Below are 18,011 nucleotides of genomic sequence, written 5' to 3' on the forward strand. Positions count from 1 at the left end.
TGTCCAAATTTTCATCAAGTACACTCAATGCTTACTGTTCGTGTATGATTTAACACCAATGTCTACTTTTGGTTTAATATGTAGAATAATATTTGACATTTTTATCAATCGTTAACTGCATATCACAGTAACCATCTTGTGTTTTACACTTTGCGGTGCAGGTCAATCAAGCATTACTTTTTAATGGATAAAGGAGACTTTTTTGTGCATTTTATGGACCTGACGGAGGAGGAACTGAAGAAGCCGGTTGATGATATCATTCCTCCACGGCTGGAAGCTTTGCTGGAGCTGGCCTTGAGGATGAGCACTGCCAACACTGATCCATTCAAAGATGATTTAAAGGTTAAAAGCTCTTCTGTGTTGTCGACAATTACTTTGCAATATGTCATATACAGTGCTCAGCATAATTGAGTACACCCCATTTTGAAAATGAATATTTGTATCCATTTTTCAGTGAATATAGGCAATGCATTTTGGTTCATTTAAACAAAACAGATTTATAAAACAGACATATTTATTAAATTATATTTTATTCACCAAACATATTTAAAAATGGAAAGATAATACAGTTAAATTCAAGCAAAATATTGCAAAAAAATTACAAACTACAAAATTCCAACTAAACTTTTCAAGTTTTTTGCTTGTCTTGATTTTTCCTCTTTATTAAATTTGTATTTAATATTTTTCTTTAATATATAAATTTGGGTGTACTAGTTTTTGGACCGTTATCATAAATTATTTTCCAGATTTGGCTTCAGTACTTACTAATCTAATGTATATGCACAAATAAAATATTGTATAGCTTTCTATTAAAAATCTGAATTTAAAGGATAGGTTTGTGAGGGGTGTACTTATATATGCTCAGCACTGTATATGATTGTGCATTATACATAGGTTTTCCATGGGAAAAAATGCTAAATTAGCAGAAATGGATTGATGCCAACTACTGCTTATGAACAAAAAGTCCATGTGAAATCAAAATTTATCATGTGTATTTTGCTAGCACATATCATTATTGTTTTGGTAAACAATTAATTCTTGCAAGTTAATTTAATTTTGGTAATCTTATTATATTATCTTATAAATATAATTTTGGTAATCTTCAATCAAATCTGAGTATTTGCTTCCACGTTTGGAGTGGCAGTCCTTCCATGTTGACATCAGTTTGACGGCTTCAGCCACAGTATTATTAACCAAGCCTCTCTTACCATTAGTTTGCTACAAGGGAATGATGTACAAAGAAAGCCTGCCCCCTTCTCAATAATCTGTTTCAGTTAGAAGTACATTAACATACTGAAAAAAATAGGATTGTAAGGGATCACGGTTGATTCATGATTCGTAAGGATCACAAACCACGGTTCTGAACACATGTGACCTGCGGATTAATTCATTTTTTTACTTTACTAAATTTGTAACGATCGCAGAGAGATCGCTTTTCACGTCATTCTAATCACATGTATGAAAGCATTTAAGCTTTCCTGTAAAATATAATAATGACGGAAGAAGTTGTGGTAGGTTATTCAGGATGTGGTGGGTTACTTAGGTTATTAAAGGTGTTTTCTGTCACTACTTGTTTGATTAATCATTAAAAGATCGGGATCTCAACACCCACACAACGTAAATTATAAATGATGGTGATTTGCATGTGTTTATTAATCCTTTGAATTGCTGCATTCAAATCTGAAAAGTGCAAAAATCAAGAAATTGATAAAATTTTTTGTCTTTTCAGTTAGTTATGAAGTTACAAACAGTAACACAGAAATACTGTGATAACAGTTTATAGTTTAGATAAAACCACTGATGTTTATGAAAGTTTTAGGCAGCAATTACATTATTTAACCAATAGGCGACAACTAGCCATCAAAAATATGCCACTGAATAATTTTTCCAAATGAAACATCTAACAATGAAACATGAAGATTGATGAGTGAATAACTGAAGTATTTATTGAAAATGAGACTAAAAATAAATATGGGCTGTACAAAATTTTAATGTTACAGTGAATTTTTCACAATCTTTTTTCATCAATTTTTATTCAGCTGATTATTCTTTATTTTATTTTTAATTAAATTAGTTTCTAAGTTCTGTTTGTTAAAACCAAAAGTGTCTTGCAGTACTATTTTTTTAAAAAAGGAAAGCAAATTACATTTGTCTCCTCCCCTTTTTGGCTGATCCAAAAAAATGGTCCGACCCATGACTAAAAAACCATAACGTGATCTGAATTGAGATTTGTGATCCGTTACACCACTAGAAAGAAAGTTTCAGCAACTTCCAGTTTGATACATTTTTATAATATCATAAAACCTGATATTCATTACTAATTTTTTTTGGAAATGTTAATGCAGTCACAATTTTATTCCGACAATGCCTGTTTTTTTCCCAAAGCATCCTCACAAAAAGAAAGGCAAGAAAGAAAGGCAACTCAAAATGGAAACGTTTTCTGCCAATTTAATGGTTTGTGTGAGAGTTGCTGTTTTCACCCATTTATATGGTGGTTATAGAGGTGTAGAAGATTCTCCTTAATGAATGGAAAATGATGCGCAGTTGCCCGAAACTAGACAACAGGTCATCATTAAAACTGCATTATTTAACAGTATTTTTCTCTTCCAGATTGACCTGATGCCCCATGATGTAATCACTCAGCTGTTACGTGTCCTCGCCATAGATACCAAGCAGGAGAAAGCCATAATTAATGCAGAGCCCACAGAGGTTTCACTTAGCGGTCTAGAGGCTTTCTCTTTCGACTACATCGTCAAGTGGCCACTTTCACTCATAATTAATAGGTATTTTAATTAACAGATATATTTATGTGTATGGCTGTAACAATCACCCTGCGCTTCTTAAAGAAATCTTTTTCTTTTCATCATTTACCAAACCTTTACTCATCTTGTTCCAAACCTGAATTGTCATGCAGTTAAGGTGCAGTTATATAATCTTTTGTTTTGCAAGTTGAAAATTTCTGTTGCTCCTGATATTTCACATTAACACTGTGATCAGAAATGTCATTACACATTACTTATTATGAACTACTACTTATTACACACTAAGCTAATGAAAAATCATATGTAATTGTCACATATCTTGAAGTCCAATTAGAAGTAATCCACAAATAGACACTAAGTGATTTGCAAATGTTGCTCATTTTGCACTAAGTCAGAAATGTGGCGCATTACACATTACTAAATGATTCTTAAATCTGGCTTGTTATATACAAAGTGATTGAAAGTGTTGCACATTACACACTATGCATTTGGGAAATGTTTCCTGTTACAAGCTAAAGAATTGGAAGTGTCACACATTACACACTTCACAATTAGAAAATGTTGCATGTTACACATTAAGCATCAGAATTGTCACATTACTCACTTCACAATTGGAAAATGTTGTGTTAAACGTTAAGCATTGGATGTGTCAAACATTTCGCACTTCATGATTGAGAAATAGTACATTACATATTTAGAATCGAAAATGTAACATTCACCTCACGATTGGGAAATGTTACATTACACATTAAGCATTGGAGGTGTAACATGCATTATGATTGAAAAAAATGTATGTTACGGTACAATATTGGAAATGTTGCACATTATACTATGTGATTTGGAAGTGTTTCATGTTACACACTAAGCAATCAGTAGTGTCACTCATTACACTGTTGACATTTGGGAAGTGTTTGCATATTAGGCTACAAGATTGGGAAAGACTGCACATTACACAATTGGGAAATTTTCCATGTTAACAGCTCTACTGGCAAATATACACTCACCGGCCATTTTATTAGGTACACCTGTCCAGCTGCTTGTTAACGCAAATTTCTAATCAGCCAATCACATCGCAGCAACTCAATGCGTTTAGGAATGTAGACATGGTCAAGACAATCTGCTGCAGTTCAAACAGAGCATCAGAATGGGGTAGACAGGTGATTTAAGTGACTTTGAATGTGCCATGGTTGTTGGTGCTAGGTGGGTATTTCAGAAACGGCTAATGTACTGGGGTTTTCATGCACAACCATCAGAGAATGATCCGGAAAAGAGAAAGTATCCAGTGAGCGGCAGTTCTGTGGGCGCAAATGCCTTGTTGATGTCAGAGGATATTGGCCAGACTGGTTAGAGCTGATAGAAAGGCAACAGTAACTCAAATAACCACTCGTTACAACCGAGGTATGCAGAAGAGCATCTCTGAACGCACAACATGCCGAACCTTGAGGCAGATGGGCTACATCATAAGAAGACAACACTGGGTGCCATTCCTGTCAGCGAAGAACAGAGAACTGAGGCTACAATTTGCACAGGCTCACCAAAATTGGACAATAGAAGATTGAAAAAAACGTTGCCTGGTCTGATGAGTCTCGATTTCTGTTGCAACATTCGAATGGTGGGATCAGAATTTGGCATCAACAACATGAAAGCATGAATCCATCCTTGTATCAATAGTTCAGGCTAGTGGTGGTGGTGAAATGGTTTAGGGGATGTTTTCTTGGCACACTTTGGGCCCATTAGTACCAATTGAGCATCGTGCCAACATCACAGCCTACCTCAGTATTGTTGCTGACCATCTTCTGATGGCTACTTCCAGCAGGATAACGCGCCATGTTATAAAGTACGAATTATCTCAGACTGGTTTCTTGAACATGACAATGAGTTCACGGAACTCAAATGGCCTCCACATTCACCAGATCTCAATCCAGTAGACCTTTGGGATGTGGTGGAACGAGAAATTCACATCATGGATGTGCAGCTGACAAATCTGCAGCAACTACATGACGCTATCATGTCTATATGGACCAAAATCTCTGAGGAATATTTCCAGTACCTTGTTGAATCTATGTCATGAAGGATTAAGGCAGTTTTGAAGAAAAAAGGGGGTCCAACCTGGTACTAGTAAGGTGTACTCTATAAAGTGGCTGGTGAGTGTATACTACACACTATGCAACTGGGAAATTTTATGTTACACTATAAGATTAGAAAATGTCACACTTTGCAATTGGGATATGATATATGCTACACACTAATCCATCAGAAACGCCACATCACACATTACATGATCATGGCAATATTGTACATTACACACTGCATGACTGGATACGTTACATTATGTAGTTTGAAATGTTTCACGTTACTCACTACCTGATTGGAAATGTTGTATGTTGCAAATTTCCATGTAAATGTAACTGGCACAAAATATTTTTCCTCAAGTTTAGGTTAGTCCCTTGAATTTTCTATGTTGACAGGCAGAAACTGTTCAGCTAGAAAGGGCATTACAACATTATGGACATTATACTGGACTTTTTATCCCATACACACACACACACACACACACACATAAAAACGACAGAACATTTGCCTTTAGAATGAAGCACTCAATGCTGTTTTACAGGAAAGCCCTGACAAGATACCAGATGCTCTTCAGACACATGTTTTACTGCAAGCACGTAGAGAGGCTGCTCTGTAATGTGTGGATCAGCAATAAAGCAACTAAGCAATATTCACTGCACACTGCGAAGTGGTGAGATTTAATATGTATTTGTTTTTTTTATATTAGACTATGTATCTTTGGGTAAGCTCTTATTCAATTTATTTTGTCATCTGTAGGTTTGCTGCTGCCTTTGCATTGAGGCAACGGATGCTCAACTTTGTCCAGAACATTCAGTACTACATGATGTTTGAGGTTATGGAGCCCACATGGCACGTCATGGAGAACAACCTGAAGTCTGTGAGTCACTGAAATAAAAACTTGTTTTGTTCTTCATAATTGAGGCTCGTGGTATGTTTAATTGGACATATTGGACTATGCTGATTCTTTCTAGGGTTTGTCAGATAATTGAGGAATTTACCATTAGATGCCAGGTTAACACTAATGACTAGGACAATCTTAGAGTTTTCTCTAATGCTGATCAGTGCTCTTGTTCAAATACCTCTTCAGTTTTTTTTTTATACTGTGCTTCAGAATATAACTCAAGACTCTTGAAATTGAAATTTTAGCTGGTTCTCTAATTGTGTTCTCCACTCTATATAAATTATAAAATGTTTGTGTATGTATATATATATATATATATATATATATATATATATATATATATATATATATATATATATATATATATATATATATGATGAAAACGTGTGGAATAACCCTGAAACCGCAGAGAATAGAAACAGTAGTTTTGTGCTTTCTTTAGACCCCCTCCCTTTTTATCTGAGTTTTTTTGGTCTTGTGTGTTTCATGGATATTTTGTTCACTGTAAGCAATGCTGTAAAACTTTTTCTGTTTTATTATATGTTTCTATTGGACCTCATATTGTAAACAGTATTAGCTTTTTACTGGAATGCTTTTGAATGTGAACATTACTGGACATGTGAACATACAGTTCCCAACCAAGAAATTTTGTGTCAAAATGGTGGATTGCATGTTTTGCATGCAAATAGCTGTAAAACTGAAACATAAAAGTTGCTGCAGTTTTTGTAATGTCAACACTAGTCAGTATTTTAAAACCTGGTATACTTTGATTGACTGCATGTACCTTGTCAAGAGAAAAAGTGTAACTCTTTGACAGAATAATTTCAGATTTCCAGAGGTTTGGTAAAGTTAATGTGTGTGGAGAAAGATGTGCTATTTTGAAATTAAGAGTTTGTATATATTTACCAAATTGTATTTTCGAGAAGAAAATGATCCATTTGGCCAATTGGTGTAGTCTGTGTTATGAGTTTAGAAAAGGTATCTATGGGTAAGCGATTGTTAGCTATTGGAAAAAAAAACGGTAAAATATGTAACTAAGAAATAACTACATTTAATTTTTTATTTTTTTTTTATTTTAGCACCAAAACTAATTCTACTGGGCCATTCGAAAAAAATCCTTAGTGCTTAGTCCGGTATAAGTCTAAAATTTCATTCATAATGGTCTTAAAAAGTGTTACATTTGACTTAAAGAAACCTGCAGAAACCCTGATAATATAACTAATAATAATAAATCAAACATAATTATATTTAAAATATAAATATGCAGTACTGCAGTGCTCAAATAATCACCTCAACAACAACAACATCAAAAATCCTTATTCGGAGCCATTATGCATTAGTGCTGTTTTATATAAAGAGCACCATAATAATAGTTCTTTCAGATAATGGTAATCAGGCTGTTATGTAATAATTGTGATAGGTATAGCTGAGCACAAATGGAGATTAAATTAATTCTCAGTGTGTGCTTAACTGGCTTGTCTTTTTTAGGCGTCCAACATTGATGATGTGCTGTGTCACCACACCAGTTTCCTGGATAACTGTTTGAAAGACTGTATGCTCACCAACCCTGAACTGCTCCGGATCTTCTCCAAGCTCATGTCTGTCTGTGTCATGTTCACCAACTGCATGCAGGTAAAAAAAATACAGACATCATGGAGAGACATTCAGAATCAGTGAGGTTTTTTAACATTATAAAAGAAGTCTCTTGGCGCTTATTCACACATGGCGAGCTACTTTTACATTGTTTTCAATATAAAAATTTATAACAGATGTGCATGACTGTTATGCTCATGTCTCTCGTGTTTTATAGTGCAGAGTTTTTTATGCAAGTTAAAAGAACTTCAACTTTTACATGTACTGCCACTGCTTAATGCCAGTTCCAAAGCAGTGGACCAATCAGAAGAACTTGGAGGCACAAACACTTCACAAAGATGCGTTCTGTGTGAATGAACCCTAAAGCAGGTCACACACCGTGACACGGCGCGCACATGACAGTTGGAAGTATTGCACACCAGATGCGCACATTTGCATGATATTTAAAATGAAACTATTCAGATGGCGCTCTGTGGCACGGCAGAAATATGAACAGTGTCCTGAGTCATGGCAGGGCGCCGCGGACAGCCGCTGACTTGCGGCGCCGTCGTGTGTACCCTGATAGAAACCTATGTTTAGAATTCTGAAAATTCTCATGGCGCTGCCCAATCCCAATTCTACCCCTTAGCTGTTCTACTTACCCCTACTTCTCATTTTGTGCGTTTACATGAAGGCAAATTTAAGTATTTTTAGTTATTATTAAGAATTCATATGTTTTATTACATTCATAACAATGTTCATGTTTTATGATCGTGATTTTTAAGGATAAAACAATAAAAAAAACATAAATTTCGCTATCTATAATCCATAATAATAACTCCTTTATAGTAATCCCACTACATACTTTCACATCTGACACTTGATTTCTTATGCATAGATGAATATAGCCACGGTGTAAAAGCACAATACAGTTATGAGCTTATTGCCACATTATACTGTTATGACAACATTATATTGTTGCCTTTGGTGATTTTCTGAAGATAAATACTGAAATAGCTACTGCAGTCGCGATCGTCGATCTCATGGTGACGTAAGAGCTCGCGGTGACATTTGATGACGTGTTCAGGTGTTGTAGTGCTGTCCCTTTTCTTAGAGGTAAATTTTGAAGCCCTTCCTCTTCACACTCTGTTTTAAGGGGCATGGGGTAAGGGGTACAAAAATAGAATTGGGATTGATCGTTAAAATCACCAAGGTTGCATTTATGAGATCAAAAATAGTAATAAAAGCATAAACGTTATTACAAATTTTAAGTAAAATCTTTTGATGGAAATATGTTAAGAAATGTCTTTTATGGTTGTCATAGGTTTGACTGTCACAGGATCCTTCAGAAATCGTTCAAGCATGCAGATTTGATGCTCAAGTCAGATTTCTTAGTTCTGCTTAAGATTTTTGGAATACCACAATTAATTTTCTATTGCTGACTGGAATGTTCAAAACATTTACTTGAAAATCTTTTGCAATATAAGTATTTTTGAATTTTGATTCAGTTTGATGCTCTATTGTTGAGTAGAATTACAGTATAATTGACCCTTCGCTAAGCCCCGCCCTCCTTAGTTACTGTTGCTACGCCTGTCAAGCTTTCTTGGCATGTTAATTACAATGTGTATGCGCTGGTGTCAGACATTGCCAGGGATATAATTAGTCATTTTTGGCGAGAAGGTGAGATATCCGAGAAAGCCAGACATAAAAAGGACTGCAGTATGCATTACAGGTGTATATTCACGACATATTAGGCAACCGATTAGAAAATTATTTAATCAAAATTGAAGCTAGGTTAGCCTAGCCGCCTCATACACTGACCATTCAACAGCTTAGTTCATGCACAGCAGGAGAGGTGAAATTTGAAAATAATCTAATAATAACAAATTAAACTGTGATCTCTCTTTTTTTTTGCCAAAAAGCCTGATAGATTAATTGTTGTGCAATGAAATATAGCGTTACTAACCGACAAGGAAACAGCATTCATTCATATAAAGAACCAAATATTGGCATTATTGACCCATATGTACAGTAGCTATAACTGTCCATGTGTCCATTGTGTGCTCTTTATCCAGTTTCTATTCTAATTTGCAGTTAAGTGATTAAAATAAATAAATTGAAATGCAAATCAAAGTATAAATAGCAGACGTGAACAAACAGATTTTCCCTACCAGCGAATATTAATCAGACACCAAATATAAAAGCAGACACTAACACACTATAACATCGTCACCAATGACTAAATCTCCAAAAGACAGATGAAAACATTGGTGAATTGATGCTCTGACATCGACATTGACTTATAAATGACTGAAAAACAGCTGCATGTGAAGTATATTGATCGGAAGTGCTCAGATTGTGATCACATGACTACTATGGCGAGGGCTTAAACGGAGCAGTGCACATAATATCCGAGCGGGAAAAAAAAGACAGCAGAGAAACATAACCTGATTTGTATTTTTGTAGGAAACACAGTTTAGATCTTTAGATAGACGTCGGTCTATCATTGAAAATATCAGGAATATCAAAACAAAACCAACTTAACTCTGCACCTTTAGTGCCCCTCACACAGCTTGATCCACACTGGCATTTCTCCCCTTGGGTTTTAGGTTTTGAAAAGGGGGAAAAATTCCACCACCCTGTCCAAAGTTTACCAGGTGTCAGATTTGCGCAATCCATATGCACAGCGCTTTGGCTTGTTTTCCTCGCTCAAAAGCTTGACAGAGCCCCTGCACGTAGCTAAAGTTGCTAAGCCACGATTGGTGGGTGGCGGTTTTTGGGTGTGGCTTAGCGAAGGGTCAATTAGTATAGTATAATACACTATAGTTATATTGTAATATAGTGTAATTACATTAGAAAGACTTATGTATAGCGACAAATACTCACTATTAATAATTATGCTAATTCTGACCTAACCACTGCCTTACTATTAATAAGTAGAAACTCTTGACTTTGAGTCAAAAGCCATAGTTAATGGTTTGTTAATAGTGAGAATTGAACTTTGAAAATAGAGTGAAATTCTAGTGAATTTATTTAGTCTAATACTTGATTTAATCATACAGTTTATTATTGTCTCTTGTGGTCACTAGTTCAGGGTTGCGTCCTTGTTGTAAAATGCGTGAGTTCAGTGTGCTTTTTATAATGAAGGTTTCCTTTAATGTCATGCTGATGCGGGATTGTTTTTGCAGAGGTTCACACAAAGCATGAGGATAGACAGCGAGATGAAGCGACTGACTCTCGAGCACGGTACTATGGAAGGCTCTTCAGTCCTGGCTGACGAGGCTGAGAAAAAAAGACTGGCCTCTAAAGTGAGTCGCTGCCACTGAATCCATTATTCTACAATACAGAGAATAGAGGCACTTTTAAAAGCACACTGGGTCATTCATGCCATACAGATTTCCCTATTTTATTGCTTTGGCAGGATGCACCGTGAATATAATATAATATAATATAATATAATATAATATAATATAATATAATATAATATAATATAATATAATATAATATAATATAATATATAAATTCAGTCATTCATTCATTCATTTTCTTTTCGGTTAGTCTCTATTAATCTGGGGTCGGCACAGCGGAATGAACCGCCAACTTATCCAGCACATGTTTTACGCAGCAGATGCCCTTCCAGCTGCAACCCATCACTGGGAAACACACATACACTCTCATTCACACACATACACTATGGACAATTAAGCTTACCCAATTCACCTATAGCAAATGTCTTTGGAATGCGAATGCGATCTTGACTTGTAATACTGCGCTCACAACATTTGTCATTAAAATAGGCAGTCGGAAGATCTGAAAGATCCGCCGCCACAGCTGAAAAAAAATCCTAGAGGAAACACTGATGGAGTCATGGAACTGACTGCACATTTGCATTTACACATTAACATATTTTACTCTGTCAGTCATCTTTCCTTACCTTATTTTAAGAGGGAGGTATCATGCAATTTATACATTCTAGAATTGCACTTATGACCGAGTATTTCTAGTTTATTACTAGTTTACATCATTAAAGGTCCTGTGAAGTGCTTTAAAATTAGCATTTTATACAATGTTTGACTTAATCGCAACTGAAGCCCTCTCCTTTTTAAAAACAGCCAATAGCTTTGTTTATGGGTACCAAAAAGATTCATGAACTATTTTCCTAGTGTTCTGAAGCCATTCAATAGTTTTTATAATCAAGTTCATGTCAGCATTTCCCTCGACTGCATCTGTCATTTGTTCTCCATTAATTCTCTATTTAAAATGCATGTCGCATTTGGAACACGATGAACATCCCTCAAATGATTCAGTGTTCCTGTCATTATATTTGATCAGAAGATAAATCCCTATGGTTTTGCATAAAAGAACTTTAGCTTGCCAGTCTTATTACTTTTTCACTTTGTAAATCATGTTACTCGAAATTGCAATTCAGATTTGAAAAGAAACGTCTTCAAAAGATGTTGCACAGATCCACAAAGCATTGATATCTTCCCTTTGTGCTGTGAAGTTTTCAAAGAAGTATTGAACATCAGAATAATTTTGTGCAATAAAAGATGATTATTATTATATGTGTATGGTTCTTCTATCTAAAAGATGTGCTAAGCATTTAAAAGAAATATCTTTTAACTTTATAGTTATTTATATATATATATATATATATATATATATATATATATATATATATATATATATATATATATATTATATATATATATATACAAGTATGCTTGGGTACTGTCGCCTCACAGCAAGAAGGTCGCTGGTCTGAGTCCCGACTGGGTCAGTTAGCATTTCTGTGTGGAGTTTGCATGTTCTCCCCATGTTGGTGTGGGTTTCCTCTGGGTGCTCCGGTTTCCCCCACAGTCCAAAGACTTGCACTATAGGTGAATTGAATAAAATAGATGTATTGTAGGCTGTAGTGTATGAGTGTGTATGTGTGTTTCCCAGTACTTGATTGCAGCTGGAAGGGCATCCGCTGCATAAAACATATGCTGGATAAGTTGGCTATTCATTCCGCTGTGGTGACCCCTGATGAATAAAGGGACTAAGCCAGGGAAAATTAATGAATGAATAAATATGCTTAACTATTTTTCATAAATGTATTTTGTACCAGTAAAAAGTGCAATGACGAACATTTGACAAATAACTTGTCACTTCTGTTTGTTACGCACTTTTTTTATTTAATCAAGTTTAGATATTAGACTTATTGAGCACTCGTAACTTTTTCTGCTGAAGATCCACTAACCTAATCTGTAATATTCATTGCTGTTTTTATTTATAAAGTTTTTTTTTTCTAATAAATCAAATTAATAGATTGTGTTTAATACATAAGATATCATTACATGCATTTATCTGTTAGATCGCTGTCTATATTGGCTGATATTCAGAAATATTGTTATCAGATATGATCGGTTCTAAAAAAATAAATATAAATTAAATTAACAACGTGGTATCAGACCACCACTATAAAATAATACTGAAAGTCATTATTGCTGGTGTAAAGTAAAGATATGATGCCAGTTGTTAATTATATTTATATAAAAGTAGGCAACAATTTAAGTTTAAACATTTTACTTATTACTTATAAAATAATAATGTTTTTGCTTTTATTTTGTGTGACCTGGGGTCCGTTCTTCGTACGTGGATTACTCAATTAGCTGGATTTGGTTATTGACGATTTGACACGATCCAGAATCATTTCATTCTTTAAAACTCATTTGAGATTTACACCATCTGAGAAGTACAAAGACTGTCAAGGGGTGGTTCTCCCCAAGGAGTTTAAAGATAATATTTATTAATATGGACTTTATAGATACAAACATGTACTATTTTAAGGTACCAGCTTTAGTACAATTTGTGTATGATAATAGACATCCACAACATTCAACAGTTTTTTTTTTGTTTGTTTTTTTGTTTTAAGGAATAATAATTTATGCAGTCATGCACATGTTTTGAAAGCTAATATGAGGGTGATTTGATGCTTTGCGAAAGTTGCAGACACCTTTACCAATATCTAAATGCTTTTTTTGATGCAAAATTAATTTAAACAGCCAGTTATTAAGAAACTTGAATAGGCCTAGGCTACTGTTATAAAGAAAATCCACTCTAATGTAATACTAAATAAATTGCTAAATACTCTCGACTGACACGAAAGTGTAAAGCCTGCAGCCCACAACAAATATGGAAAGTTATTGCGTATTATACTTAAAAAACGTTTACTATGATTTTTATGTAATTTTCCTCACATGGATAATTGAATATTAATAAAATGATGTCATTATGCTGCTGTGCCGTCAGCCAATCGTTGCATTGCTAATCATGATTACGAGGGTCGATAGATCTGTCCTTCACAACACATGCAGCGACCTCAGATCAGTTCATCCAGACATTTTAATCTGATTCACGATCTTGTTTGAAGAATGAAATTAGCCAGGGATCAGTTATCAAGATTAAAAGGATTATCAAGACCCAGGATCTGTCAGATCATTCTAGATCATTTAAGAGAGGTACGAAGAATGGACCCCATGTATCAAATATATTTAGGGTTATATTTATTATTATATAGATTTTTTTTTTTTAAGAAAATTTAAGTCATGGTTACAAGTCTGCTTCCTTTTTTATTTAGTCTTTGACTTATCACATGCTCAAAAATTAATGACTATATTTAACTGTTCACCCAACACTGAAAATCATTATCATTTACTCATCCTCCACTTGGTCCAAACCTGTTTGAGTTTCTTTCCTCTGTTGAAGACAAAGGATGACATAATGAGGAATGTGGAAATAAAACAACTGCAATTGACTTCCATAGTATTTTTGTCCCTACTATGAATATCAATGGCTGCTTTTTTCTAACATTTTTCAGAATATCTTGTGTTGTGTTCAATATAAGATTGAAATGACCTGAGTCAATGGTTAGGAAATATTCACTTTTGGGTGAACTATTCCTTTAATGTCATCTGTTTGTCTTCTTAGTTTATAGCTGAGCATGTGGATGCTCTTCAGTCTGACTCTGGGTTCGAGGGGACCATCAGCAAGTTTGACAGTAACTTCAGCACTTTGTTGCTGGACCTTTTGGACAAGCTCAGCATTTACAGCACCAATGACTGTGAACACAGCATGATCAACATCATCTACAGGTGAGTCGCCAGAGAAACCTCTCAGTACTTCTTCATTTTGTAACATTTATCAGATTTAAAGGATTAGTTCAACCAAAAATGAAGTCTCTGTTATTAATTACTCCCCTCATGTCATTATCCTCATGTCATTCCAATCTCCTGAGATATACACAAAGTAAGATTTTTTCGATGAAATCCGAGAGTTCTTAACCCTCTGATGCTATGCTTATTTAAACAACATGATATTTATTGAACTATTGTATTTGTAATTTAATGAATATAATAAATTAAAATGTATTTAAGTATCAGGATTTTTTAATTCCATGACTTTCCCAAAGCTTTGTTGGTGTATTTGTTTTTCCAATGCTTTTCTAGGCCAGAAAATTGTCATTTCAAAATTTTATGACTTTTCCAGGTTTTTCATGACCGCATAAACCCCACACATCGCCCTTTGCATGTGCGGGGCTTGTGTGTGCAAATACGAAGTGACACACTCATGTTTTCCAGGCACACCCAATTAAAACATTGAGTCATTGCACTGAGTCATGTGAATAGAACTAACCATTCAGCTTCATACATTTTTTTTCATGTACACATTTCAGTAAAAACGGTAGACTAATTACATCAAATGCAGTGCACCCAAACACAGCAGTGCTTTTGCATTTTCTCCATAAATAAAACTTGTATCAGAGCTGCAGCAATGATTTGTCAGTTTTTCATGCTCTCAGAGAGTGGTTGAAGGTTGCCTAACAAGGCAGATGCTACGGGAGTGTTAGCACAAAAAAGGGCTTTGAAATTGGTGAAGGAAGCAATGCGCCTCACGCTCTCCATGTGCTTTTAGGTGTGACATGGGAACAGCCCCTTAACCCTTATGTACTGTTCAAATTTACTACGCTTTCATCATGTTGGTGGCTGTTTTTGCCCTATTGACTTCCATTATAATGACATTTTTTAGTTGCAAATCCATGACCACATATAATCATGCATTCTTGATTGTTGATGGTTTTCCTGGTTGGGAAGAGGTAAAACGTGCCATTTTTACTGTTGATCATCAATTGGCAACATTAACTCTTTAGATAGGCCTGTGCAAAAAAAAAAAAATTGTGGATTTTCTATGGAGTTCTATGGAGTAAAACAGCAGATTATAGTGTGTGTGCATAAATACACTTACTATGTTTACTATGTTCCAAGCTGTTCCAATGCTGAAGGCAGAAACTCAGCTTTTTTTGTACTGTGACTAGTGATTGAAAATTTTAACTCTTGCCAACAGGGAAAATTAGAAAACAATCAAGAATGCGTGGTTATATGGTATCATTGCTTTGCAATAAAAAATATATTATATTTGGAAGTCTAAACATATATATTATGATGGAAGTCAATGGGGCAAAAACAGCCACGAACATAACGAAAGGGAGTGTATTGTTGATTTTTTTTAATTTTTCAAAGCATTTTCCCAAAATATGTGTCAAAATAAGGTTTGCTACCAAATATCATTCCATTTGGTGAAACACTTAGAAAGTTGTGGCCAGCCTAATCCTTCTTTCATCTTCAGATCACAAGTTATTTTTAGAACTAGATTCATTTAGAGTCTGAGAGCTCCCTCATCCTCCAGAGACAGCAAGCGTTGTGATACCAAAAACGTTTTCGAAACAATCCAAGTGACTTCAGTGGTTCAACTGTAATCATATGAAGCTCCAAGAATACTTTTGTACACCAAAAAATGTTAAGAATGAAAGTCTTCTCTCCCGCATCACACTGCAAAAAATGCTTGTCTTAACTTAGATTTTTTTGTCTTGTTTCTAGTCCAAATATCAAAAAATTCTTAAACCAAGAAGACAAGCAAAACATATTGTCTTGTTTTTGGAAATAATTTGCCAAAATTAATGTTTTTCCTTAAAACAAGCAAAATAATCTGCCAATGGGGTAAGCAAAATAATCTAATGTCAGAAGGAAAAACAAGATTATTTTGCTTACCCCATAGGCAGATTATTTTGCTTGTTATAAGGAAAAACTCACTTAATATTGTCTCATTATTTCAAGATTTAGATATTTGGACTAGAAACAAGACAAAAAAAATCTAAGTAAGAAAAGCATTTTTTCAGTGCAGGGTGCGCACTTATTACATTCAATACGATGTATTTCCAGCAGCGCAACACACAAACATCATATTTTATATAGTAAATGTGCACCTTGATGTATTGCAAGAGACACAGGTTGACAGTCCTTTTTACATTTCTTTACACAAATGTAAAAAACACAAATGTGTTGGAGCATTCAGACAAAGTTTTGACAATGTTTTTGGTTCCTTTTCTTGACTTGTGACTGTTGCTGTCTATGGAGGGTCAGGGAACTCTCAGATTTCATCTAAAATATCTTACTTTGTGTTCTGAAGATGAACGAAGGTCTCAAGGGATTGATATGACATGAGGTTGAGTATTAATAAGAGAATAAATTTTTTTTTTGATGAACTAAGCCCTTCAACCTGGCCTTACAAGTGACAAAGAAATATGTAGCACTAACCTGTTAAATCTCTTGCTTTTGATGAGCTTATACAAGCCCTCATTTAAATTCAGTCTTCTCACCAGAGGGTGCTGTGAATAATGAGATTTCTTTTATAGGCTGGACTTCAATGGCTTTTACACTGAGAGACTGGAGCGAATGGCCATTGAACGAAGCCAGAAGACGGCAGCGTAGCATTATCTATCATAATATCCAGTCGTTTTATAGTGTTGTGTGTTGATTTGTTGCCTATTTTCTCCACTTAACTATATGTATTGCTATTACATGGTGCTGTAACATGAAGCCCTTCTCTGTTGGAAATGCATTTTATCGTCATGTATAAATTCCACAAATTCAAACTCAATAAAAACTCGGTATAATAAAGTAATAATGTAGCTTTGCCTTCTTTTTTTGATCCTTCTGTCACTGCATTTCATTTTGTGTACAAGTGTATTACTTTCCCAAATGTTTTTTTTTTGTTTTGTTTTGTCATATTAGTAGAAGACAAAGCCTTTTGGGTTACCTTTTATATCAGGGGTGTCCAAACTCTGTCCTTGAGTGCCGGTGTCCTGCATGTTTTAGTTCCAACCCCAATTAAACACACTTAAACCGGCTAATCAACCTCCTTCTAGGTATACTAGAAACCTCCAGGCAGGTGTGTTGATGGAAGTTTGAGCTAAGCTATGCAGGGCACCGGCCCTCCAGGACCAAGTTTGGACACCTCTGCTTTAGATTAAATATCTAACTGTTTAAGGTAAAGAAGTTCTGATGTTATTTTGTTTAAACATATTTAAACTGGGTCATAGGTAGTCGATGACCTATTATGCCTCATTTACCAAGACGTTAAATAATTCTCTGTCTGTAGAGTGTGTATGTCAAGTTTCAGCTCAAAATACCCCACAAAAAATCTTTTATAACTCTTTGAAACTTTGCCTGTTTTAGGCTTTGATTTAAATTGTGCCATTTTGGTGACTGTCGCTTTAAATTCAAATTAGGTTTTCAAAAGAGGGCGGGGCTACAAATGCCTGTGTGTCTGCACTTTGATATGAACACTGGCTTCATTCAATCATTTTCCTTTGGCTTAGTCCC

At 34.9% G+C, this 18,011-nt stretch overlaps 1 protein-coding gene across 2 annotated transcripts in view; it reads left to right on the top strand.

Moving 5' to 3' along the window:
* tubgcp2 (tubulin, gamma complex associated protein 2) overlaps window positions 1–17,313 on the top strand; it is a 37,849-nt gene extending 20,536 nt beyond the window's left edge. For both annotated transcript variants that reach the window (XM_056469671.1, XM_056469672.1), the window contains exons 11-18: window positions 162–342; window positions 2,611–2,783; window positions 5,377–5,505; window positions 5,592–5,712; window positions 7,225–7,368; window positions 10,497–10,616; window positions 14,281–14,444; window positions 17,042–17,313. In XM_056469671.1, coding sequence (XP_056325646.1) covers window positions 162–342; window positions 2,611–2,783; window positions 5,377–5,505; window positions 5,592–5,712; window positions 7,225–7,368; window positions 10,497–10,616; window positions 14,281–14,444; window positions 17,042–17,117 — 1,108 coding nt within the window. In that variant the 3' untranslated portion in view covers window positions 17,118–17,313. The remainder of the gene's footprint in view (window positions 1–161; window positions 343–2,610; window positions 2,784–5,376; window positions 5,506–5,591; window positions 5,713–7,224; window positions 7,369–10,496; window positions 10,617–14,280; window positions 14,445–17,041) is intronic.
* Window positions 17,314–18,011: the final 698 nt, after the last annotated feature.

Source organism: Danio aesculapii, chromosome 12 (genome assembly GCF_903798145.1).
Source record: "Danio aesculapii chromosome 12, fDanAes4.1, whole genome shotgun sequence".
Classification (NCBI taxonomy): domain Eukaryota; kingdom Metazoa; phylum Chordata; class Actinopteri; order Cypriniformes; family Danionidae; genus Danio; species Danio aesculapii.